We start from the raw sequence: 27,818 nt of genomic DNA, 5'->3' as shown, positions 1-27,818 counted from the left end.
TCCGCTCTGAAATCTGTTGTCTTAGGTCTTTCTAGACTAGACTAATGCACTTTTGTGTCTTCCTTGGAAACTGGATATTTCAGTTAGTCTTTATTTAAAGTTGGTAGGAACGATCACAGAGATCAGATTTATATAAAAGCAGACCTCTAAGTTGTGAGCTTGATTGTCAGGATCAGCCTGGTAGTGTGCAGTTCAGTGTTTTATGTGGTGGGAGTAACTGTGATGATGCATGGTCCGTCTTTTAAGTTCCTTTCTCCCCAAGGAGGACTCTGCCTCCAGATGTGCAAAGCTGTGCTAGTCTTTTGAAATTCAGGCTTTAAAAACAATAAAGTAAAAAAAAAAAAAATCTGTCTGCATATGTTACATACATGTACTGAGGATTCGACAGCTGTGCTAACATAAATCCAATAGAGATGTTAGAGTCAAGAGGTTATGAATTGTGTGCAACTTCTAGAACTGTGGGCAAGTGACAGAATGGAGACACAGAGACTTGTAGTGAGATTATTTGTCCTTGCATACATTTCCATATGTTTACAATGTGTAAATAAGTAGTATATTTCCTTGAAATAAATTAAGAGAGAAAAAGGCCTGAAATAAGCTAGACATAAAAGATAGAGACTTACAGTTTTCATTTTTAGTAAATTTTATTTTATGTGGATACGCTTTCATGTGCCTGCATGTATGAAATGTTAGATCTGTGAAGTGTATTAGGGTTTACTGATTGTCAGCTTTTTGAAAAGCACGCTCTCTTGATACAGTAGAGGGTTTTGTTTAACCTAAATAGTTAGAAAAGGCTGTGGGAACCAAATTTCCTTTGGGTAGGGACAATGAGGGGTAAATCATAGGCAAACAGTGTTTAGAAAAAAATGAGATGCTTATGAGAAATGACGACTGTTTATCAGAGTTGAACTATGCTTACACACAAAAAAAATCCCCAAAGGAAACCAGTTGAGCAGTGTAACATTTGTTTAAATATTTCCATAGGTTTCAAAGCACTTTGCCACCCACTCTACAGAACCTCTGTGGTAGATGGAACTGATATTTTATTACTGATTCAGAAAGAAGAAGAAAGTATAAAAGTAGTTACAGTGGCATCTTGTTTCTCCCCATATTTGCTGAACTTTGAAACCGTCAGACCCGTCAAAACTTGCACACCCAGCTGAAGATTCGTGTTGTAAACTGATCCCATAAATGAGGTAGAACTGAAGGGGCCATGACAACTACTAAATGGTGTGCGAGAGTAAGCTGGAAAAAAAATTGAGCTAACTCCAATTTCAAGTGTGAAGTTATATGTATTGGCTGTCCTGCAGTTTAACTGCATAAAGATGGATTTCTTAGGCTTTTCTATTAGAAATAAAGTGCAGTTGTGACCTTGACTTAATTGATGTTGAGTGTAGAGCTGAGATAATCTGCTTTGGGGCAAATCTCATTCTATGTTTCCATAAAGTAATCAGAATTTAAGGTTATGCTGTTTCAACAAAAAAAAATCAGTTGGCATAATTTTAGAAACTGTATTTAGTGATATTTTAAATACAGGCTGTGCTGCAAAGAAGTTATCTATTGAATAAACATGTTCAAAAATACCATGTCTCAATCCATAGAAGAAATGAACGTAAACCCTTCATTTCTACTTGTGGTTAACCAAAAGAGAAAAATAGCAAAGTTATTTTTTGATTCCTTGGTTCGGGAATCCTAAGAAATATATTTACTTAACCTTATTGTCTAACCATCACAGAATTCCCTTACTTTATGTTTGTCTAAGTAATATAGACTCAGTACATCGCTCTGCTTATTTTATCATGTGGTTTGTATATGAAGTGCATGCACTTAACATGTGCCAAGAGGAAATAACTTGTGGGCTGAATGAAGAAGGATTCATGGTGTATGAACTTGTTTTTGTTTGCACTCTCTTCTCTTTCCCCTAATCTTGTTGCAAGCTACTGTTTAATAGTAGTCTATTAAGGTGCTCAGTTTTTGCTTTTCCTTTCCACTGGTTTTCAAAAATACACTTTAAAGACCTCCTGCCAGCTTCAGCAGTGGGATTGAGGTGTATTGCTTTCCATCCTCTGTCTTCTTTTGGGTTTTTCTTTTAAATAAAGATGATTGATCAGTAAAGAAAAGTTGATTGCTAGATATTGCAACTTTGGTTTGCCTAACAATAGGACTACGAGATTGCTTGCACTACGCTGCCATGAACCAGCCCTTCTTAAGGAGGAAAATAATTCTTCCATCAGGTTTGGTTTGTTTTTTTTTTTTTTTTTGTTTTTTTTTTTTTTTTTCTTCTTAATAATGAATCAGGTTTACCTTTACTTTCATACAGGAGACTAAGTGCCTGGTGAAGAATAGCAACTTTCAACTGCTTACAGTTAATTTAAAACATTATAGCTTTGGAGATTGAAGAATACTATCCCCTTACTATTTCCCCGAATCACCCACTTTCTTTGGTATGCATCCCCATAAAAAGAAGATGGTGGCAATTGCAGTTACTGACCTACTGAAGCTGGACAACTCTGTTTTCATACTTGGTAGTGACCAAATTTCTGGAAAGACTCGTTCCATTGCCCGACAACTCTTTCTGTGAAAAATTTTTTCCTAATATCTAATCTAAATCTCCCCTGGCACAACTTGAGTTCCTTTCATCTCTTCCTGTCACTTGCTACTTCCAGAGATACTTTGAGTTTGACAGAATGTGTGGAAGTAGAGAAGTGCAGTTAGTGCTTCTTCAAAGCAATATTTTTTTCACATGCTTTCTTTCCTGCCTCCCTTTTGCAGCACTGCTCATTTGCTATTGACAAGACTATATGATGCTAAATAGCACCTTATTTTGTTTATGTAGCTGAGCATGGTAGAAACTTATTTGTTACATGTCAATTTGTCACATTCACTTTGACTTGCCATAAGCTCATCTTTTCACTTACGGTGCTAACTTCAGGTTTTGTGCTAAAGGCTTTCAGGACAAAGAAATGTGGTTCTTCTCTACCATTTCTGAAAATTAGGAGCTCACCATTTTACAGCTAACTCTACAGTTAATCAGCTAATGTAGTTGTTAATAATGACAAATACCTGAAGTTTGACAGTGCTCTTTGGAACAAAGACAATTTCTACAAAGACAAGTGCTATCCCGTTGTTTGTGAGTTATGGTTTTCTTTTCTTGATTGTCGCTTTCTTTTTTTTGCTTGGGGGTATGTTTTTGTGATGGGGGAGTGTAGGGGGTGGGAAGTATGTTCCACTTTGAAGTCCTGATTTCAAGCTCTTACCAAGATTAGTGTCAGGCTTTACCCTGTATGCCCTTTGTGTTACAGTATCGCTTGTGGTGTTAGTCTTTGTATTTTTTGCATGCAACATCTAAAGTATTGCAAATATTTTATGAGGTATAGTCTTGGGCAGAATTGATAGAATTAAGAAATTGTATTATGCTTAAGCAATGTAAATAAAAAAAAAGTTTAGTACGTTCATATGCCAACATAAGTAAAAATGCATTATTACAGTCAGTTCTAGAAACAAGGTTTTGACAACTGAAGCGTAGATATTTCCCACAAAAGTAGTGTGGCATTGTTATAACTGTCTGTAGGCACTTGACTTTATGCTTCTGTTCCCTACAATAAATATATAAAAAAAAATTGAGCAGGTTTTTTTATAAAACTCCATGTCGAGACCTAATACTGATTTCCCATAACCATACAACATGATGTCCTTCAAAAGGAATTCTGCAGCTGGTTGCCAAAGCCAGCATGTAAGTGTTAAAAAGTGAAAGGTTTAAGACCCTCTGAAGAGAGGACATGACTAAGGATGTCCAGTGTGTTGGGCAGTCCATCCCTCACCATCACATTCAGGGAGGCAGGCAGTGGCAGCACAGGGGCCAGCGCGGGTAACTGGAAGCAGGAACTGCATTTGGTGGGAAGAGGGTGTGGGCTTTGTGCTGCCTGAGGTGCAAAGTTACTGGGTTTTGAGTGGCAGAACCTCCCAAGGGCAGATGCAGTAAGTAGTATTTCAGTGCGTCAAAACACAGCTGAGTTTTGTGGGATAGTTTTCACAGTGCAGAAAAAGCCCTTGTAATAGTAGCATGCTCATCTCTGCCTATAGCCCTGAATGAGTCTTAGCCTGAAGTGTGGATCAGCTGATCTGTAAAGTTTATTTACAGTGTAAATTGGGTGAAAATCTCCCTTGGTTCATCCTTCTTCGTTCACTGATTTTTATTTTTTTTTTTCTCAGAATTTTCACTCCATTCTCATAATTTCTTTTATTTTAGATCTCTTGCATTGATTAACTTTCCGTACTCATTCCTCCCTCTTTTCTACTCTTAAATGATATGTTTCAATTTTGGGCCATTCTTCATATTTAAGGATTGGATTGAGACATCCCATTAAAACTGGACTAATAACACCATTGCTGTTTACAGCAGGCTCCTTATACCTCCTTTTCTGGGTCATCTTGAACTAGTAGTCGATGCAAATGGGATAATAAAACAGAAGGAACAAAATTTGGTGCAGGATAATAATTCCTGTGTTTCCCTGAGGTTTTTTCTCCCCCTCTGTTGTCTTCCAAGTTTATTTTCATCATTCTTATGGCCTTTCCCTCTATGCTCTCTATCTAAATCTTGCATAGCATCGTATTTCCATAAATACACCGTCCCCTAGGCTTCTTTGTCTCTTGAAGCATGTGAACTTACCCTTACTGTTTTCTCAGTGTGGTGGTGTTGGTCCAGAACATTCCCTGATTATTTTTTTTTAAACTTTCTGGATCTTTGCCTCAGTGACTTTCATTAGCACTTCACTGCCTATGTTTTTAGGTTATAGACCTTCTTGTGCCTCCTTACCTGGACATCATCCCATCTCTACTTTTATCTGCTTCTAATCTGATGACAGGCTTCTGGTCCTTTTTAATCGTAAAACTATTTTTTTTTTAAACTGTGCAGTTTGTATGTGTTTTATGTTTCTGGCCTGGATGCCTCCTCATTTGCCTAAATATGTGTATGTACGTTTATACATAAGTATCTTGAGTTGAAGTGATAGAACCTATAAACCATTCGATCATGTGTAGCCTGCTAGAGCAAGTTTGTTTTAATAGTTTCCAGTGATCCCTCCAATGTCTCTGCTTCCTAAGTTCTTTCTTCTAATGCATATTACTGATATATGGAAGACTCATCCTAGCTGTGAAATGCAATGGGGGTGACTCCTTGGTTGCCCTTTCAAGTACAACACCTGAGCTCTGCCTTGTCATTCTGCAGGTGCACCCCCTCTGGAAATCCTTTGCTGTTTGTTTTCTCCTCTAAGATTCCACAGCCCCTGCGCTCCTATCTGTTGTACAGCCAGGCGTATATACAATTAAAGAACAGGGCTGCTAAATCTGCTTCTGGCAGCCTCAAGAACATGAAGTTTAATGATAACTAGGAGGAGAGCAGTTTCCCACAGCTGGGATAGTGGAGAATCTAAACAATGAGAGGGCAGATTGCAATCCCTACTGTGTTTTTACAAGAGTGGGTTTGAGTTTATGTCAAGGTGATGTCATTCAGGCTGATACTTCTGAATATTCCATTACAAAATAATGAGAACAGATGTATTCGATGACTAAACGGAGTGAGAATGATAGTTGAATGCAATCTGCAAGTGGACAGACATGAGTCTATATTACATTTAATTGGCTCATGGGGGAAAACCCAGAACTGAGCCCTCCAAACTCAAATGCTTCAGGTTTGGTTCTTCCCTTCTCTTTTTTTTCCTTAATTTTTGTTTCTTCATGGTATTCTGCTGGCACGATATTTTAATGGTTCCTAATTTGAGCAGTTAGTGAAGATTGGTAGGCCTTTTGCTTTAAAGCAGACTAGGATTTTGAAATCCTGTTTCAACTCTCTCTTGGCTTGCTTAACAGTCACTTTACATTTGTTGTTCAAAATATGGTGAGGAACATGAGGCAAATGAAAATTTTTAAGCACAATTCCACAGTTCTTGGCAACTTAAAATGTTAAGCATACTTAGTTAATATTTTTAAATACAATGCTATCCTCAAATGACTGATACTGAATAATTTAAAAATATAACATCAAGTCAGGAGGAAGAGTATGGTTAATGAGATCTCTTCCAACTGGCTTGCATAACTTTGCGAAGTAGGTTTTATTGTTGTGGTGTGTTTTTTGTGTTTGTTTGTTTGTTTGTTTTTGTTTTGTTTGTTGTTGTTTTGCTTTCTGGAATGGTCTGGGGCTCTACTTTCATGCTGGTTTTGTGTATGTGAGAAAGACAACTCAAAGGGGCTGTAATTATATATCATGGTTGATGCCTTGTCACTGCATAATTTCTGTGGAACTCACAAGTGATTTTGAGTGTATAAAAACTGGGCTCGTAGCACCGAAACCTCTTTCATCTAGGTGGGCGTTCAATCATTTTTTCCTTGCACCTTCTTGTATTTGTATGCAGTGTGTGTGTTTGAACAATGAAGCATAAACAATTCTAAACCCTTGTTCAGAAAAATAAGAAATAACTAGTCATTGCAGCAGATGTTACTGTCTCTTCCCCGGGGGCACAGACAGTCAGAACCCAAATTCCCTTTAATTATCCTAGTAATAGACATGTGCACACACGTAAGAATGCAGAAATTTGTACTTCTAGCTGGGGAAGCTCTGGCAGGAAAAAGAAAACAGGAATGCAGGCTGGATTTTAGAAGGTTAAGGTGGACTGTAGAAGCAGATTGTCGAACCAGGGCCAGGCAATTGCTGTGGCTGCGCCTGCCCTGCCTGGAGAGCAGCATCCAGATTGTGGGGGCAGTGCCTTTGTGCCTAATGAGAGAACCAATGAATGAAAGATGTCAGGAGTCAGGTAGAAGGAAGTAAGTTTACAGTAGGTGTAAGAAAAAAATTCAAGTTCACTCATTTGAAGTCAAGAGAGATATATTTTAAGTATACTGTATTTTCTGGTTTTCCCATTAGTAACTAATAAATTACTTGTAGCTCTGCCTCAGTACCTCTAAAATCGTTCTGTAGCCCTAATAGTTGTTTAAAAAACTGAGGCAAAATAAGCAGGTGGTGAACTTTCTGGAAAATGTAAAGAGGTTTATGGTCTTTAGATTTGTTTTATTACAGATAATAAAGTGGAAAAGATCTTGAGGAGCTGGCAGAGCTTCTAGTTAAGGCTAGAGCTATGTATTTATTTCTTGGCCTTTGCAGTTCTCTTTGTAAGGAAAGGCAAGCTTTAGGACTGTATTAGGTGATGTTGCATAGTGGAAGGAAGGCAGCTGACTTGCTTGTGATCTGAAGAGCCCTCCAGAATACTGGATCTTGAAAGGGTGCAGTAGTTTTTAAGTTTGTCTTTTTGTTGGTTTTGTGTTTTGTTTTGTTTTTTTTCCTTATGTTTTGCTTTGTTTTTCATATGTTTGGGTTGAGTTGTTTTGTTTTCCCCCTTCCTATAAGCAAAGATGAGCTCTGAACTGCAGATGGAGATCTAATGTGTTTTCATGTTTCCAGAGGGGAACCAAATGTAGTGTGGTAAGACTTAAAAGAGGAATCTTTTAGTTTGTGGTTGCTGGTCTAATCATGATGGGCAAAGTTGTAATTCTGTCTTTTCTTTTATAGAGAACTGGATTGCATTAGCTAAGCCTGCCTAAACAATTGCTTTTTTTTTTACCTTGGTGGGAAGAAGTGGTGGTCTAGTTTCTTATATCTTCCTGGATCCCTATTAGAAACTGTACAGTTCTTACTTCCTAATTACTGTCTAATTACCAGAATTCTTATATTTTTCAGTGTATTTTCTAGATTTAAAAATATTAATTTTTATAAGAAATATTTTTTAATTTGTGATTGTATTAAAAATTAGGGATTAGCTATTATAAACACATATTCTTATGTTTCCCAATTATGATGTCCACATACCCTTAATTCTGTGTTACTAAAGTTGGTGGCATACAAAGCCCTGGTATAAACGTGTTCTGGATTGTAAGGGCTACATGCAATGTTTTCTTCATTAAAATGCAATACTGAGTATTGCAATGGACCTATCTGTCCTAATCCTTTCATTTTACAGAGGAGCTAGAAATGGTGTCAGCTGATGCCACCTTTTTGTTGTCAAACTAGTACTTTTCTCTGCATATGTTACATCCAGTCTGCTTCTGGTGTACTCCATTTAGTGTATTAGAGCCTTCTGGTAGCAAAGACTGTCAGATTTGTTACATCCATGACCCTCTTTAGCCTTGACATCTGGATGTGAGGCATTGCACTGGGATTGACTTGGCTTTTTGATTTTTTTTTTTTTTTTTTTTAGAACAGATTTGTCTCTTTCTGTAAGGTTTAAATGTTAGAGACTTGCTTTTTTATTGTTTGTCCATTTGCTTAAGGTTCGTAATGAAGTAGTTAGTCCTTCCACTACACTAAAAGTTACAGAAAAGGCATCTTTCTGGCCTCTAAGTAGCAGAGTGGATCTTCATGCTCAGATTTTGAAATTAGTATAATTTGAATATTGTTTTTGCTGGGGTACTTCTAACCCCTAGAATGAGTCTTTTCTGTAAGAGAAATGGAAAAATATTTGCTGTCCTTACTTTCTTTGTTAGATGAGATTTTTGGTTTATGATTTTCTTGTCTTTGCTTGTCTTTCTCAGAAGAAATGACGTTTTTAATGATTAATGCATCCAACAGGAATATATCCATTGGGAAAAGCCCATTCTGGCCTATTATGCAGCAGTGCTAGGCTAGGTTGAGGAAGCATTAGGTCCAAAGTAAGTACAAATAGATACAAAAGGTCCAAAGTAAGTACAAATAGATAGAGGAAGCATTAGGTCCAAGGTAAGTACAAACATGTAAAGAATGACTTTAAGTCATTAAGTAATGTACAACAATATACATTAAGTATAAATATGTCAAGAATGATGTTACAAATATGTAAAGAATAACCTGCATTTATATGGGTTCAAACAATGTGTACCAGAAATAGAAGCACCATCGTTGTGGTGGAGCTTTACGGCACTGCAGCCCGAGGAGCGCATGATAGTGTGTTCAGGTGTAGCGTGTGTTTCTTTCTACTACAGTGACAACCAGACAAGCCCTGATGCCTGAGTTAGAAGTCTGTTTGCAGATAGGTTTTCAGAAGTTCATCTGAGGAAAAAAACCCTGTATCTATCTTATATTGTCACTTACATGTTTGTAACTATAGCTGCTTTCTTTCTATTATTTGCTTATTTAAAAAAAAAAAAAAAATCTTATTCTCAGAATTATTTAAAACACGGAATCATTGTATGTGAATGCTGAGCAACACAAGTCCTGGAAAAATAAGTTATGTTGTTGACAAACTAAGCCTCAGCCCATTTTGGATAAGCAGGGTGGATTGTGGTTGGTTTCAGTGGTTCAGCTGTTCTTTGGCTGAACTGTCATGATGGAGTCCTCTTTTTCTTTGTTGGAATCTGTGGAACAGTATTTGGATGTATTTCCTTTTTTATTTTCACTCGAGCTGTGACACCTTTCTTTACATTTTCATCTGCAGTGAATCAATGACTTACCAGCAAGGGTGTGTTTAATGCATTTCTGTGAGCAGAGGATACAGCGAAAGAGCTAGAAAAGATTAAAGATTGGAAGTGTAAGAAAAAAACATATAGACAGAAGTGAATTGTAAAAGACGCAACATGGCACACCATCTTTCTTTTTTTTTTTTTTTTCAACACAGAGCAATGCTTGTTTTCCTGAAGTTATTCTGACTGAATTTATTATTCATAGATATATTTATATTATAATGGGAATTTTAAATGGATGACTTAACAATCACACAGAAATTACTGAAGAAAATCTTGGTTTTCTCAGTCATAGTTTTAAAATAGATAGGGACAATAGAGTCCAGAAGTGTCACAGTAGAGGGTTTACAAAAATACATAACTGTGTCCTTTGAGAGCGAATGCTGTAAATAAATGCAAAACGGGATGCACTGAACGAGTGAACAGGTAGATCCCCTCTTGCCAGCTGTGACACCTTGTTTAATAGATTCCCCTGGGGCTACTGAGGATGGCACCAGGGCAGCAGGTAGGATGGAATGGAGTAAACGTGGCACCTCACTGCAGAGACTTCTGACTTGTCTCACTGCATTTGACCAGGATAGTAATGTAACTTGAGTGTCACAGGATGGCAAGATCTGGGTTAGGTTAAAGTCGTCATACAGCTTCAGGAAGATGTGGATTATTGTATCATTCTTAGATTAGATACATTTCATTATAAAATAACCTTAGCATACAGTAGTATATTTTAATTTTCTTACGATAAGATTAGTGAATTTGTTGTACTGATGCCACCCAGAGACTCCTGTTAATATTGCATATCTGCTAGTTTTCAACTATGATCGTTGTTATTATTATTATTATTATTATTATTATTATTATTATTATTATTATTATACATATGCACAGTAACATCTTCTTTAATAAACTCTGTTAGCAAAATTATTGTTATTATTATTATTATTATTATTATTATTATTATTATTATTATTATTACAACTATTATTATTATTTTGCTAACAGAGTTTATTCAAGAAGATGGTACTGTGCATATGTTTAAGTTTGTGCTCAAAAAGGACACCATGGCATGATTTGTCACACACATACATCATAAATGCTACTGAATTTTTTAATATCTATGCTAATTTTTTAAATGAAATCAGAGGTCTTTATTGTTTTGTAACTTTGTTATTTACCACTAAAGATCATTTCTGAATGAAATACATGCCACTGTATTCCTTATTAGTAATTTCTCAATTTATTTTACTGTTTACTGTAGCTCTACTTTAAAGGGCTGAGTAACGAAACTTTGAGTGTACTTTACTATTCTGTTTGCAAAGAACTGTAGAGCTTGGCCCTTGGCAAGTACTTGGACAATGTAGACCAAACAAGCTATGGCCTGTTGGGCAGTTACTAAATTTAAAGTAAAACTAAGACAGATATCTGGACTTTCATTTTTTTTGTATGAGTATCTAACATTCTCTTGCCCAGCTTTGATTTCCTAACCCTTTTTGTCTTTAAAGCTCCTAAGGAGGCTCCCTTGTCCTTTCTTAGGAGCTGAGGGGACTTCAGTGCATTTGCTTTGCCCTAGGTTTATGTGTCATAGCAAGCTTTGTTTCTTATTAAATGTAAGCTATCAAAAAAAACCCTCCAAAACCTGAAACTCCCAGGAAAACCTATAGCATGTGATTCCCAGCATGTGAAAGATAGCTATAGTTTTCTTAGAATCCAACTGTTTTGGGATCCATCTTTTAGTTCTGTGGGAAAGCATGCATTTTCTTTTGGGAATATTTTTGAGTTATAAAGCCTGCAGATTTCAGTCCTGTAATAGTAATAATAATATTAAAACAAAACCAAAACCAACCAACCAACCAAAAACACAAGTCTTTTTTTGCTAAGGGTAAGTATCTATTGAATGTACGAAAGGGCTCCAGCACATGTTGAAGAGACCAGCTGAAGAGACCAGCTGTTGTCATCGCTGTATGTATACCGTGATATAGTTTTCCATGGACAGGTTTAAGTCTGAGACTGATGTCTGCAGAATGGTAAACATGCATACTTAGTTTTAAAAGTGAAAACAAACAAAAAAAATCCAGGTTGAAAGTGTGTCTGAATAAGTGTTTTCAGTATCAGGAATAAGAAGAGAGAAGTCTCTAAAGGACCAGGTATTTTACTGTACTGCACCTGATCTAGGGGCAGAGGAAAGGGAGGGGAATTCTGGGAGGGAAAGGGAAAGGTTGTTGCTGTTTGTCACCTGTGATCATCAGGCAGTGCCATTAAGTTACGCATCAGCTGGCCAGCTTAATTAATTTACACATTTATTTATGGTACCGTTGTAATATACAAAATCTATAGCTGTGTTATTTTGTAAAGCTTGACATGCTGCATTTATGTGAAAACTGTTAATTAAGTGAAATTATAATTTTATATTACTTCATCATGAGTTTTTAATTGAAAGAAAAATAATTTGTGGACTTGGTCAGCTTGTTATGCAGTTTTAACTCTAAGGAGATAACCTGAAACAGAACGGAAAGGCCTTGTTTTACTTAAGGCATTTTTGCTAGATTTTGCTGTTTAGATGAAAATAAGTCTAATCATTCTATTGATTTAATTACATAAATAGTGTAACTCAAAGCAGAATTTCACCAATAAGCTTTTACTTTTACAGTTCACATGGGTGTTTGATTTGTTCGATTTTTTTTTCTTGTGGAGGTTTTTTGTTTGTTTTCCCTTACAGAAGTGTCACAAAGTTTTAGTAGCTTTATCTCATGAAGGCTTATTCCTGTGTGATGCATGATGCCACTGTGACACATGTGAGATACAGTTTCAGAATGTTTGCTGAAAAAAGAAGCTGTTCTAGCTGCTATTTGCTCTTCCTGGCCTTATTTTCCCCAAGCATGAACACTGCTGAACGCAACAGGCAAGGTAAAATAATTTATATTTTGGAGGGACAGAGGTGAATCAGATTTCAGAGAGATTTCTTAGTAAGTCCTCATTCTCTTCTTGTTCTCTAGCCTGGGCTTGTCTTGCACTGTGTGGCCCTTGCCCCTTTGCTTCAAACCTGAAAATGGTCCCAACCACCTGCTTGCTGTACCTGGAGGCTTTATTGTGCCTCTCTGAGACAGCAGGACAAGTGGAAGAGAATTGCCTCCTTGGATCTCAGTCTTCCTTGTAGTCTTCTGGCACCACTATACCTCTGGGTACTGAAATGTCCCTGGCATACCCAGGCCATGGGGAGCTACTGCTTTCCTTGTTTTACAGGAGACCAAGGGTCTCATTTGTTGTACCAACGTGGAGCTGAAGTGATCCCATCTTCGACTGCTTGCCTTGCCTCTCTTTCAGAGATGGCTGTTTCCACAGCAGCTCTGGCTTTCCCTGTGTACAGATCTGCTACTGAGCCAATGGCATTTTCAGCTGTGCGTATTTGCTCACAACAATCCAAATTTGAATGTTAATACATTGATAGCCTGAGTTCTGCTTTGGCAGTTAAGGAGTGGACTTGTGTGTGGTTCTGCAAGGTTGTACATCAGAAGCAGAAACCTCTGGGTGTGAGCACAGACAGATAGAGCCTAGGGAGCCGCAGCTGCCATCTCAAAGAGTGTGAGTTCCCGTATGTGCAAGGCGGAACTTCCCACGGCTTGTGTGGCCATATGGGAGGGGAATGTACCTGCTGAGAGACTAAAGTCATGTCCTAGGTTGTCCTTTCAGCCCCTCTTGTGACTTCTGGCCACTGATTTGGTTGGACTCCCAGCCTGGATGCTCTATTCTGTCTTTAAAACCCTGATTTTTTTTTTCCATAGAATGTTTTTCTATGGTTTTATTAGTTATTCATCAGTATTATCATTTTGTCTTAATTTCTGCTACTTTATAAAGTGGTTTTACATCCATTTCTGTCCTGGTCACAGTGCTTGATACAAGGAAAAGTAGCCTGCCTCTCTCCATCTCTCAGAACTGGGAGCTGTTTCTGGCTGGGAGAGTATGTGTGTGTGTATGTATTTTTTTTCTGTGAAGAAGGAGTGCGTATTCAGTGTCCATATGGGAAATGTCTGAGAAAATTTGTAGAGACTTTAGATATATTGGCTGATAAACCGCTAAACAGAATTTTATTTAGCTTTATTTTTCTTTTCCTCTTTTTCTCCAGTAAGTGAGATTCTTCAAGACTTGCACGTGGATTTCCTTATCTTCATATACCACCTAATTTCTTAACTTTTTAGAACTTTGCAATTGATTGTTTCATACAAAATGCATGACTGAAAAGTTAAGGTTGCAAAATCAAGTACAAAAAAGTTAAGAAATGCCTCTTTTAGGCTTGACTGTGTAGCCTTACATATATAAATATAAATAGATAAATAAGTATATGTAAGGTTACACAGGCCTATAACATATATATGTGTGTGTATATTTTTTTGTCTCTCCTATGGAATCCTACTAGGTTCTATGCACAGCATCAGCAGTAGTAGCTGATGGCAGCTGTACTCATAGTTACCTAATATGCTTTCCCATCCTCTTTCCTGCCCAGTGTTCAGACTCTGATTTGAGAACCTATCCAGTACAGATTTAATCGACACTGAATTTAGCTGCAGGTTCTGCAGAACTTGTACAAACTTGCATTACAGGCCTGAAATTGCCCAGATGCATACAAGCCGTCATTAAAAATGAAGAAGTTTTATTTTTCTGACACCCAAGTGATTCTACTGCATGGTTCCATCTGTTTATCCAAGGAATATGATGCTACAGCTTCTGCACAACGTGTTTAATGGTTCTCTGCAATGGCTGAACATGTTTTGACACAGAATAACAATTTTCTTCTGGGCCCTCTCCTTAGGAATGGATGACCTACTTGTGCTAAAACTTTAATATTTAAATTAGGAACAAATCATCCTGAAAAGGGGAACCAGACATGGATTATTTCAACCCAGACATTTGCAAATGGAAAAATATGCTCATGACTGAAGAAAGCTTAGAATGGATGTTGGCAACCTGAGCTTCCACCGGTGATACCAGTGTCAAAAATTATGCTGCCATAGCACTCTCATGGGCGTTGGTGTTGGCTCTGTTCTAAGTGGTCATAGCCATGTGCTCACCTTCTTATTGACTGTTTCACATCTATTATCTTCCAATAGACAGTTCCACAGCCCATTGTGCCATACATACATAGCCCTTTTCACCTTTCACATACTTTCCATACCACTGCTTTGTGACTACAGTAAGAAAAGGAAACAAAACCAAAAAACAAAACATCCAAAAAACCCAAACAAAAACAACCAAAAACCAACAATAAAATAAACAAAAAACAAACAAACAAGCAATTAGACAAAAGAAATGAAAGAAAATCATGCTGTGTTCCCAGAACATTTGTGTTCATGTAGCAACACTGTTATATATCGAGCTAGTGATGTGAATGCAAAAATGACTGCTACTAATGCAAATGTTTAAGGATTTGATGTGCAGTTGTTTATATGTGTTAAACTTTGAAAGCCGGAATAGATTCATATTCTGAATATGAGTAATGCTCCTTGCTGATTTTCAGCAACTCACCCACTTGTCTGCCCTGTCTCATGTAGCACTAAATTGCTCTGAGAAAGGCAGGTTAAAATAATCCAAAGAGTTCACCTGAATGTCAGGCATTTTCCTTTTTTCATCCCTTATGTCTCAACCTTTTTATTGTGAAAATGATGAAAAGTCAAAGTTGCTTGTTTTTCTGATTGTTTTCCACTTGATCTGTTGCTTTTTTAAAGAACAAAGTAAAAAACCCCAAACCTCTACTCCTCAGCTGCTTCTGATGCATGGAAAATCAATCTGACTTTACTTGAGTGAATTGCAGTTGTACTGTGGTGTTTTCTGCTTTACCTAAGGAGGAAAAACACATCTGGCTTATAAATCAGACCAAAATTTGAATACTTAATTCAAGCGTGTATTGGGTGATTATATATTTTACAGGCCTGTGGTGTAAATTATGTGGTATGGTGGTAAAAGTCTCTTATGTTTCATTAGAGGACCATAGTGAGAAAACTTGCAGCTCAGAGTATGTGCAAATGTAATGTCAGCTACCTGATGTACTACAACTATGACATTTACAGTAACAGTTGTATTTCTTGATTTTTTTTTAGAAATTGCCCCATGGTTACATGTCTTCAGAGCAGAAGATGCTGTGGACTTCTCACAGTTAACATTTGACCCAGGACAAAAAGAGCTTATTGCTGGAGCAAGGTGAGAAATCTGTTCTCTTTTCATGTTGTACCAAACTGGATTTTTTCTTTGTTGGTAATTAATATTGAGCCAAACTCTAACATCAGCTTGCTCTACTGTGACTGCCCTGCCTTCCAAACCCACTAAACTGAACATTGTATGTGTTCATTTCTCTTATGCCTGACCAAAGTTAAAAGATGCACTGCCTGCAATCAAGCATCCTAAGTCTTCACAATATTCTCATTTTTAAGAGAACTGTTCCTGGAGTATTCTCAAACTTTGGAAGCATACCTTAGAACAAGCAGATGCTGCGTGACAATGTGACAGAAGTTGCCATAGCATAAAACTTGCCATGATCCTAATTTTGGCTACACAATACAGCTCTTTGTGCTTGGATGATTCTAATAATTATTCAGTACAATGCCAGGAATGATGTCTTAAAGACTGCAGAATTAGTGGTAAAGTCAGTGTTAATCACAATTTTTGCACAGCAGGACAGTACTTTGCAAGCTGTGATCAACAGTGACACTGTCTTAGGTGTCAACATTGAAGACGTGAGAGACCTTGAACACCATTTTTTCTTCTCAGTATATAAAGTATAGTAACACATTTGGTTGTCAAAAAAATTAACTATTTAAACTTATTATTTAAATCTGTCTTCTGAAGTTATTTTACTCTTGAATTGACAAAGTTCTAGTTACTTCATTTTTCTGTTAGATTTAGCATTGGAATATACTTCTGTTTTCCAATTTGTTTCTTGGTTGAAAATCAGGTTCAAAATAGAGAGTCACATGTGCAATGAAAGTTGCTTATCTACAGGGGCAAAGCTTTCTGTGGAAATATATATAAATCTCTGGCCCACCTGAAGTGGCATATTCTGTGCACTCATGTTGATTTTTCTATTCTGTAAGCTGCCAAATGAAATGAGGCATGAGGCTGTGAACTGTGTTCTGTAAAGGCAATCAGCATTAAGTCAGAGCTGTCTGAGTTTCTTCTCAGTCCCATGGAACTGTGTGTTGGATTGATGCACACTGTACAGATCTCAATATCCAATGAAAAAAACATTTTATTTTTTTCCTTTTTTTTACCTTTTACTCTCTTTTTTTTACCTCCATACTGCTCATCTGGACTCCAAATCTCAGCAAAGAATATGCTAATTTAAACTTGTGCTTTTGATTAAGTCTTTTGAGTCACTATGGATCAGCTTTGGATGATTTTATTGAATAGGCAGTGACTACGAAAAAATGCCAGCTGCCAGTTCTACCTTTTGCAAAAGACACAATAGGATCCCAATAGGATTCATTGGTTTCTCTGTAAGTTATGGCTGCTTCAGAACTTCATATTCATATTCTGGCTAAAATTGAAAAATTAAAAATATTCAATGTTTTTAAAACCACAACAGAAATCTTTGTTTTCCACAGTCCAGTATATTTGACTGTTATTAGTTTGTTGATTTTATTGGATATTTCTTTCCTTATTATGCATTTTCATTCTAAATTCTAAGCTTTTCCACAGTGATGTTGTGTTTGGCCATGGAGACCTGACTTTAGAATGACTGCACTTGGCAGTGGGTTTCTCTAATTGTACATATTATTGATATTAGTTTGTCTTTTTTACTACACATTTTTCTCTTCTTGAAGCATTGTACCAGACTATACAGTGAAAGTAATTGTATGTCATGGAGTCATAGATTCAGAGTCTAGCAACCAGTTGTCGGGAAATTTTTTTTTCTTAATATGCTGTTTGTAGTTACTTTTCACTCAGGACCATCTGAACAGAGCATTAATATTATGATACTTGTTCTATGGCCTGTGAATAAAATTTTAGTTCAAGTTTCTCACACATCTGCCTCACAGGATTCACATATCTGAAGAGCCATTAGAGGAATTTATTTACTGCCCTAAGCCACAAAAGTGGTCTCATAAAGACAGTGACAAGGACATCCTCCTCCCTGTTCAAAAATCTTTTGGTATAAAGTTATTTATCTTAAAATATTCCAGCCATTTCTTTTAAATTATCTTCTTGTACACACTAATAACTATGTGCAATGTGATTTCTGAAAGATCTAATCAGTTAAAATTCCTGTTCAGTTGTGAAACTAATAATTTGTAGCCCTTTACCATGGTTTTCCCTCCTCTATCAAATCAACGGTAGATAAGGGAAATGTGTGATGTGGTACATGGCAAAGCTACAAATGAATGTAGGTTACTCTGTTTACACTGTCAAGAGAAGTACTTCCATTATTATTTACTTGTCCAGCATCCAAATAAAAACAGGGAGTGATGCTTTCACCTCTATGCTTCTGCTTCACTGAGGTGGTGTTTTTCTAAACCAGAGGAATGCTTTTCGCAACAAGGAGTTGTGTTCTGGCTTAACTTAAGTTTATAACTGATTTCTTTCACCTTAGTGGTGTTTAGTGAACTCTTCTCCCAAATTTGTCTCTTAGAAACTAAATACTGTTAGAAATCCTTAAATCCCTTTTCTATCACTGATATTCATTGCAAGTGATTCTCTTCCATTTTTGAAGTTATTCAGCCTCTAAAGAGGTTCATGACTTGTTTGTCTTAATAAGCAAGGTAGCGAAGAACCCAGCTGAGATCCAGACTGGATTCACATTGGGAGCTGCCAATGTCATGCAGCTACATAAAAAGACAGATATGGTCCCATAATGCCTCAAAAGGTGTCTCCCATAGTGATAGAGAACTTTTGATATCGTTGCACAAGGTCCTTGGGAGGCTTAAATGGTAGTAGTGTGTATTTTTCTGTTTATATACGCTTAATCAAGGCTACCTAAAATTAGAAAGAGATCTAGGGAAGGGCTGCTAAAAGAAAAATGAAGAGTTGGAATTGTAGTGCAGGAAAACAAAGGCTGTGCGTGTGCACAGCACCTGCCCATAAATCCATCAGCAGGTACATGTAGGGAAGGAAATAGTTGTACAAACTGTATGGTAGTGTTGGCAGAAAACCAAACCAGTTCAAATTGGCTGTGGGTAATTTAGTAAAGAAACAATGAGTTTTGTCCCATTTTACTAGTGCACACAAAACAAGAACAGAAATATTTTTGAGACAGAGATCTCTAAATATATGAAAGGGACATTATTCTATAGTATTTGCCATAGCAGGCAATGACCAGAAAGGTAATTACTAGTCTTATATTGCTAAGATTACTCTTACCTGTCCAGTTTGGGAAGTACAGGTATTATTCTGATGTCTGTTGGAATCCTGTAGTTGCTCTGCAAAAATAGATTTTTTACGATTTTATCTGTTCTGCCACTGCTGTCTTCCAGACCTTGTGAGAAGTCTCTGGTTGGTATTTTGTTCTGCAAAATGTCCAGTTCTTCTGTGGATCCTGAGTTGATTAATTCTGAGTCTCCTCTCCTCATTTCAGTTTTCTTTCACCATCTGCAGCAATCTATTAATGTTACTACTGCAATACTAGCACACGCATTCACCTTACTCATCCAATCCACTGGCACTGGAGCGGGAACTGCTGGAGAGAGTCCAGTGCAGAGCCACAAAGATGATTAAGGGAGTGGAGCATCTCCCTTATGTGGAAAGGCTGAGGGAGCTGGGGCTCTTTATCTTGGAGAAGAGGAGACTGAGGGGTGACCTCATTAATGTTTATACATATGTAAAGAGTGAGTGTCACGAGGATGGAGCCAGGCTCTTCTCAGTGACAACCAATGGTAAGACAAGGGGCAGTGGGTATAAACTGGAACACAGGAGGCTCACAGGCTCACAGGAACAATGGAGACATTCAAAACCCGTCTGGACGCCTTCCTATGTAACCTCATCTAGGTGTTCCTGCTCCGGTGAGGGGATTGGACCAGATGATCTCTCAAGGTCCCTTCCAATCCCTAACATTCTGTGATTTCTGTTGTGCTGAGGAGTTGCCTAAAATTTGGAGCCACCCCATTCTTTCCCTCTCCTACCACCCCCATTAGGGAGAGAGGCTGCTAATCCCCATGAAGTTTGGTTTTGGCATTTTTGCCAAATGCACAGGCATTTTTCTCTGAATGCAATAGAAACAAATAACTGCAATCTGTTTTGTTGTTCACCTTTCAAATTCCTCACAGATCTTCTACTTCAACTGTGGGGCATGTCTTTATTTCTTAGGTCACACTCGTACACATTTCCTACCACAAAGTCCTATGCCTTTCAGTAGTGACTGCTTTAGCTTCTGAATATTGCTACATAGTACAGGTTCAATTGTCTCCCGCTGTAATTATAAAAGGAGCTAGCACAACTTTCAAGTTGAACAGGACTTGCACTTTCTCTCAGAGTCACTTGACAATCATTAACACCTTCCAGTGTAACAGTTCTGCTTAATAACATCTACTGGATCTGAAGTATAAGTGCTGTAATACTTTTGTTTTGAAAGTGTCATTTGGTCTTCTGTCAATCTGCTGCACAAGAGATGTATGTGTACCATTGGTGAAGACTTCAGAGGGAGAGGAATATCTTCTAAAATGACTAATGAATTATCCTGGGTCTCAGTAACAACCTACAATTGCCCTGGTTGCCTGGGACATTTTTGCACAAATTGTCCCTGTAGAAAAACAACGTTTAGAAAGCTTTGAGAAATGAGGGAGTGTGGTGGCAGGGGTGGGGACAGACAGGGAAAAGGTAGAGTGAGAAAATTAACTTGCCCAACTTTGATCAAACAGCCCAAAGTGTGTAGTAAAGAAAAGTAAAGATTACAGTTCAGTTTCTGGAGGGAAGAAGAATGATTTTTCTCATGGTTGCTGGGGTTCAAAATTCGCATTTGAACAATGTGACAGATTTCTCAGTGTTATGCTAACTTGGTCTAGATTTAATGTAAAACTTACTTTTCTTAATAGGTATGTGCTAAACTGAATGAGTTTGTACATCTATGTAAAATGGAGAAAAAGAAAAAAAGGAAAATACGTTAAAGACAAACAGTCTATAGAGAAAATTCAGTGTGGATGTAAAACGGTTCTTAGTACACTACGAAGACTGTTGGCTTTTGACACAGGGTGATGTAGCAATGTTCCCATGAAACTGTATCTTTAAAATCTGCCCCAGTCATCATTCTTAACATCACATATGACCTGGCAGATAAAAATAAATGAGTTGTCTTGCAATCTGAAACCTTCTAGGGAATTCATTTATTTTCTTAAAAAAACCCAAACCATATGGCAGGGCAGAATTTGCTTTCATAATTAAGTGGCATCAACAAAGGATTACTCGCAGGGCATTAACTCCTCAGTAAGCTCAAGGAAATGAGAGACTGCTTGCTTATCTTATTCTGATAAATCCTGATAAAATTTTCAGATTAATATTTCTCTGTGTGTTATTTTGACTTAGCATCTAATCAAATATGATAATGATTTCTGTATTTTGAAATGCCAGTAAGCATGAAGATTCATAGATTTCCCCAAGAACAACCTTGCCTTATTTTCCTATGTGGAAATGCTTTGCCATACGTCCTGCAGCATTTCCTTCGTTTCTGTCTTGGAAAGGTCAATTGAGGGGGGAAAAACAGCTCAGGGGAAGGATACAGCAGTGTCTGAATTGCCCTGGTAAATTGTTCATTGCCTTTTTTTCTCCTTGTTCACTGACAATAAACTAAACACTTATCTGTTCTAGATTTTATAAATCAAAAAATGTTAAAAGTATACTAGCCATTTTGGTAAAACAAGAGTCAGCTAGAAGCATGTCTCAAACACAGTATGTTAGGGCAAAAATGCTGAGGTTCAAAATTATTATTTACATTTTCCTTTTAATAGATTCCTTTTTATATTTTTTTTGCTTTTGTAGATTTTTCTTTTCCTTAATGGTTTTATTCAGATTATGCAAGAACAATTATGTCAGAAGAAACTTCTTTATGTAAAGGAAAAATGAAGTAATCCTCTTTCCAAATTTCTTGTGCTTGAAATTATAAACTGTTAGGAGACTAGTTGGAGTTAATTTTTAAGATGTGGTAATTTATTTTTTAAAATTCAAGTTAGGCTAGTTCAGCTGTACTTTAAAATTATATGGTTACTTATCAGAAATGGGTTTCAAAACTGTTCAACTTTTTCTTTAATTGGTTAATATATATTTAGACATAGCTTACATTATTTTTTACATAGACCGTCCTAATAGCAGTGGCTTTCTTCTGTATATTCTCCTGCAAGTTAATTAAACTTGCTTTGAGGATTATAACTTGCTTGGAGGTGGCTTATTGCCTCAGTTACTCCTTATCTTGCTGATGAAGGACTGTAACAGTATGGCTTTTCACTTAATTAGATGTGTGTTCAGGAACATTAATTTGAACCATTACTACTACTTGCCATAATAACAGAAAGGCGAATTAAAGAATTCATTAACAGTGGTTTAAGAATCTATAATAAAGGAATAAATAACTGTACAGGTTTGCTTCTTGCTGTTGTCTGCTCCCAGCAGGAGAATCTGAGAGCTTCTTGTTAATGAGATGCTCTGAGCACTACATATTGGGAGAACATGCAGGCTTCAGGAATTAGTGCTTTATTCTTTCAAAATCCATCTGAGTTTTATTGCTCATTTAACACTTGGTTCAGGGTAATCAATGTCTGTCCTTCCACTGATTGATCTGATCTAATCTAAGGTATGGTTTAATGTTAAATCTAAGAGAGGTTGTCATCCTACTGCTGCAGAAAGAGGAAAGTCTTTCTCCTGCTATTACTTCTCTTTCCTACCTTGCTAATGAGTTACTAAATATTTTTAAAAGCTAATGCTTTGTACTTCTGCTCATACCTTGTTCTACTACACAATTTTCTCTTCCTTTGCATCAGCACTGGTAATAGTCTGGTTGCAGAGTAATACTGGTCAATTCACTAACCCCAGAAAAATTACTCTTTTTATTGTGCTGATTTAATGTCTTGCCATTTTAATTGGTGGAGCTAAAATGATGTCATCAAAGGAGCCCTGGAGTTGACTCAGAGTAGGATGAAAAGACAAATGGCAGGGATAAATGGAACTTCTTTGGCAGAGAACATTGCCATTTCTGTGTAAGCCACCTTCAGAAATTACATCAGATGAGTCGTGTTCTGAAGGTACCTGTCTTTAATTGAAGTCATGACTTAATGTATATGCACTTGATCTGTGCTAGCAGTAGTACATGTCCTGCTGCAGAATATGGCAACACACCTTCTCTTGGTTCCTGGTTAGACTGTGTCCTCATGTCAGTTAGCTGTCTCTTTCTTCTGCAACAGATGTTAGTCCAAATGTTCAGTTTCTGGCCTACTTGTATGTGCGTTTATAGCACTGAAATGCAGGACAGGGAGCTACCAGCTGGCCAGAGGCTGATAAGCGTGATATAGAAGTAGTCATGAAATCATAGAATAGTTTGCGTTTGAAGGGACCTTCAAAGGTCAGCTAGTCCAACCCCCTGCAATGAGCAGGAACACCTTCAGCTAATCAGGTTGCTCAGAGCGCCCATTCAACCTGTCCTTGGATGTCTCCAGAGATCTGCCACGTCTCTGGGCAACCTGTTTCACCACCCTCATTGTAAAAAAAATTTATTCCTCCTCTCTAGCCTGACTCTCCCCTCCTTTAGTTTAAAACCATTACCTCTTGTCCTATCATAACAGGCCCTGCTAAAAAAGTCTATCCCCATCTTTCTTTTAGACCCTATCTTTCTCCTGAGTCCTAGAGAGGTACCACTTGAAGCAGCAGTCAGGTCTGTGAAGGACTCTCCCCTGTCTCTGAGATATTGGTGCCTTACATGAGTTACTGCAGTGCCCTGGTGGATGCACGTGAGTGGCTACACTCATCTTGTGAGAGGGCTGCCCAGATGCTAGGTAAAAGAGTGGCTCTCAGTCCTCATTCCAAGCGTACAGTCAGAAAATTTAACAGTGCAATGATGCATATTGTGCATGTGACTTTCACCTCTCAAAATCTGATGGGAGAAAGATTGCATTTTATATAGAGATGTGTTGACATCATGTGCTTACCTTGGTATGCACCACCTTAATGCTGTTATAATTCATATCTGTGTTTAATGCAACAGTATTTTTGGATTTTGTGTTCACTTTTTATAGCTTGCCATTTCACAAAGAAAAGGGTAAGGTGCTGGATTCAACAACCATTACTAACATGCTATTCTTTTGAATCTTTTTGCGTTTTCCGTTGTGTTTTGACACGGACTTTTTAAGGAATATAGGGAAGATTAGTTTTATACTTTTAACTGGAGTCATACTGAATGTATTCACTGCAATAGATCAAAATACATTGTCATTTAGAAGGAGACTGGAACACACTTTTTGTGGTGCTTCATTCAGCTCTCACTGATACCAGAGCAGGGTCTTGATTAACAGGTTTTAGTTATCATAGTTCAGCTAGAAATGTTGTTCAGTGCTGTGGATGTAAAGCAAAATTCTTATTACCTGCTGGCTATCTGAAGGAATGCGGGATGCTGCTTTATCTCAGAATTATTTATGTTTTCTTCTCATTACAGTGTCCTCCTATTTACAGATTTATGTAACATATTTGCTTTCCTCATTCATTAGGCACCAAATGGAAACTAATTTACCAATTGCCACCAGGGTCAGATCAGTTTAATTCCAGTATGTAAAGTTGTACTTCTCTTGCTTTTATTACCGCCAAGGACATGGAGCTGCTGGAGTGAGTCCAGAGGAGGACCAGGAAGATGATCAGAGGGCTGGAGCATCTCTCCAGTGAAGATAAGCTCGAAGAGTTGGGCTTGTTTGGCTTGGAGAAGAGAAAGCTCCAGGGACACTTTAGAGCAGCCTCCCAGTACTTAGAAGGGGACCTACAAGAAAGCTGGAGAGGGACTTTTCACAAGGGCATGTAGTGATAGGACAAGGGGTAATGTCTTTAAACTGAAAGAGGGTATATTTAGATTAGATACAGGAAGAAGTTCCTCCCCATGAGGGTGGTGAGGCACTGGAGCAGGTTGCCCAGAGAAGCTGTAGATGCCCCATCCCTGGTAGTGTTCAAGGCCAAGCTGGATGGGGCTTTGAGCAACCTGGTCTAGTGGAAGGTGTCCCTGCCCATGGCAGAGGGCTAGAACTAGATGATCTTTAAGGTCCCTTCCAACCCAAACCATTTTGTGTTCCTATGATACTTGGCCAAGATACAGGCCTGCATGCTAGGAGGTCTGTATCTATGCTTCAGAAATGTACTTTGTCATTCTTATTTCACATGATTTGTGGTCTTTAAAGCATAAATGCACTAGAGTAAAGCTAAGCAGAGATTGAAAATAGCAGTTCAGGACATAATCTAAATAACATATTGAAAAAAATGTTGTCACCTATCTCGTGAGCAGCATAATGGCTCTGCACATGCCATGAAAATTGTCATTGATTTTTACTTTGTACTGCCAGATTTAATAATATCATATTTCCAGTGTGGTATTTCGTTGCTATGCTTTTAAAAGAAATTCTCATATGTCTTTCTGAATGAGTTCTCACACGTGTGTCTTAGAATGTTAAGCTATTATATTTGTAGAGCTAAATGTAGTCCTGAAAAATTTAATGAAATGGGCACATTTAGGTAGGAATAGTTCTGATTGCTCTGAGTGCTAGTTTGCCACTGATCCTAGGATTATTTATGTAGTCACAGTCACTCCGTCCTGTCAATTTGCCCAGTTTACCTCTGTCTTGCCAAGGTGTAATGCTTTTACTATGTCTTGCACATTGTTTTTCTTCTTATTCCATTTTCTTTATCTTGCTTTATGAAGCTGAAAATAATATTTTAATTGGTTATTGGCATCCACAGGAAGTTGAAAAATGTACAGTAATTAGCTCTGGCTCTTGGCTCATTCACATGAATATAGAGATTTTAGTCTACCTAATACTTATAGGGTCAATATTTCTAATTCCACACTGGATATATTAATGAGTAGAAGTGTTGTACTCTACTGTGTAGGGTCCAAATCTCATTTTCTAGGAAAACAAAAAAAAAAACCCACAAAACTTTTAGCCTCTGTTTTTCTTCAGGATGACACTGTGTGTATGTATGTATTAAATTAGAACTTTTACAGTGTGGGACAATAGCTCACTTTTTAATAGACTGAAATGATGTCAGAATGGAAGACCATAAAAAGGCATTAATAATTTTATAATCTATCTTAAAATGTGACATCAGTGATATATCTTCAGTAGACATCTCAAGATGAAGTATGCATAGCGATTGACATGATACTCTGCTATGTACTGACCTGAAAGCAAAGTATGAGACCAGATTGTCTGCTCATATATTCTGCAACAGAGACTGCATTTATTTATAGAGTGAGATGGAGCATTTATGTGCCACTCCTGTGAGTCTGATATCACTGATTTGAGAAAACAGTTTATACCTGCTGAGGATGCAGTTCAATTTTTCTGGAAGAAAAAAGTTGTTCTGTCTCTGTAAGTGGAAAAATAGATTTGCAACAGCAGTTGTAGGTTTCTTTAACTTTGATATCTGGAGTGAAAGAAGCACGATCAATGTTGGTTGATGGAAGCTAAATGCAATGAGATGGGGCACAGACTAAGTATCTATGTTCCCTGCTGAATATTTCTCAGCAAGGTATTTTTTGTCCTTACAGAGAGAATGTAGGTGGGTTAGAAAGACTATCTGCATCACTTTCTGATGCTCCAGTGAGTGTCTTTCATGTCAACTTGCACTTAGCTTACGGGGCAAGGTTTGCATAAACATTGTCCTGCAATGTACCGTTTTATTTGTTTGCCCACTTCAGATCTCTTAATGACTCAAACCCAAGTATTTTAGCTATTACTTTGTGGCGATTTGTCTGTACCAATAGCGAATACTCTGACTTTATTTTACTTTCTCATTAGTTCTTGCCCTTAAGGCCTGCCTCTTGCATTTTGAGTAAATCTCTTTAGCAATATTCCTAGAAAAGACTAGTGATCTGATTCCTGTACAGCCACAATTTAGATAGACCATATATGTACTGGAGTCAATAAATAAATACACAAAGCTGCAACGCAGAGTCAATAAATAAAGTCTGCCATGGTAGTGTTTGTGTTTCTGAGATATATGCTTTGAAAAAAACATTTTTAGTTTTTTAGACACAGTTTGTTTTTGTTCACTCACCTCCTACTGGCTCATTTTAAAAAATTAATAGAGGTGTAAACTACAGGTGCTGCCCACATGTGCCCATTAACAATACCGTATGCCTCTTTGGAAACAATTATAATTGTTATCTCAAAAAGCATGGCCTAATTTTAATTTGGATTGCACTTCTATGAGTTGCATGGATGTAATATTGCAGATAATTTGTGAATATTGCAAATACTTAAATTTAAAGCTGAAATTTACTCATCTCTTTCATCTGTTTGTTTTTTGTTGTTTTTTTGTTGTTTTATTTACTTTAAGTGAATTTGTTTAAATCTTAGAAATTGATGTCACAGATTACCTATTAATAAATTAAACCTGAATAGTTTATATTCATATTTCAAAAAATTACTGCTTTTTATTTTTATCTATAAAGCACAGTCACTCTGTAGTGGCATTGGAAACCCAGAATTGTTTTAAATAAGGTAAAAATTAGACAGAAGAGGACTGAAGAATATTATATATGTGAAATGTAGTCAAGACATAATGAACAGGTGTGAAAGCAAAAAACGGGCGGGAGCAATGTGGACATGGAACATGGAAGAGTCTTATTGTAAACGTAGTGTGAAAGAGAATCTCCACTAGAGAAGGATGTGCTGAAATCAGTTCAAAGATGGTGTGGTATATTTGCTCATGTTTATGAGGGTTATGGATTAATACCAACAGAGCTGGCTTGTCGGAACAGGTGTAACAGGGCAGCTGCTTGAACTAGACAGACACAGTAAGCTGGGAGGAGTTGTGATACCCCACATATATGGCACCAGCACATGCTGAAGGAAGCGTTTTTGGTGAATGGGGCACATTCACCTTTCTGAGTATCCTGACCCATCGTATCCCCAGGTTTCCAGCAGTGCCTTTGCATCATGGTTCATGGTTTGCCTGAACTCCTTTCAAGTTCTGTAGGTGCAGTGATATTGCTGTAGAGAAAAAATGGAGTGAGAAATCCTTTTGCAATAAAAGCATAGGCTTTTGAATTATATGCGTGATTTGTCTGTAGCTCCTGCTATGAGTGGAAAAAAATCCTCAGGTATCACACGACTTCATTCACAGTTGTGGCTTCTACAGACAGTCCATCATACTGGGATCCTTTGCTTCAAACTTTGTAC

The 27,818-nt window shown here is 37.4% G+C and overlaps 1 protein-coding gene across 9 annotated transcripts in view; it reads left to right on the top strand.

The window, feature by feature from the left end:
- The window catches only part of SEMA5A (semaphorin 5A), a 328,825-nt gene that overhangs the window by 107,908 nt on the left and 193,099 nt on the right, over positions 1–27,818 (top strand). For all 9 annotated transcript variants that reach the window (XM_082045292.1, XM_082045298.1, XM_082045290.1 and 6 more), the window contains one exon: positions 15,570–15,669. In XM_082045292.1, the coding sequence (XP_081901418.1) occupies positions 15,570–15,669 (100 nt within the window). The remainder of the gene's footprint in view (positions 1–15,569; positions 15,670–27,818) is intronic.

The sequence above is a fragment of the Streptopelia decaocto genome, assembly GCF_964273445.1.
Source record: "Streptopelia decaocto genome assembly, chromosome: 2".
Classification (NCBI taxonomy): Eukaryota; Metazoa; Chordata; class Aves; order Columbiformes; family Columbidae; genus Streptopelia; species Streptopelia decaocto.
This window is presented reverse-complemented; position numbering and strand designations above follow the sequence as displayed.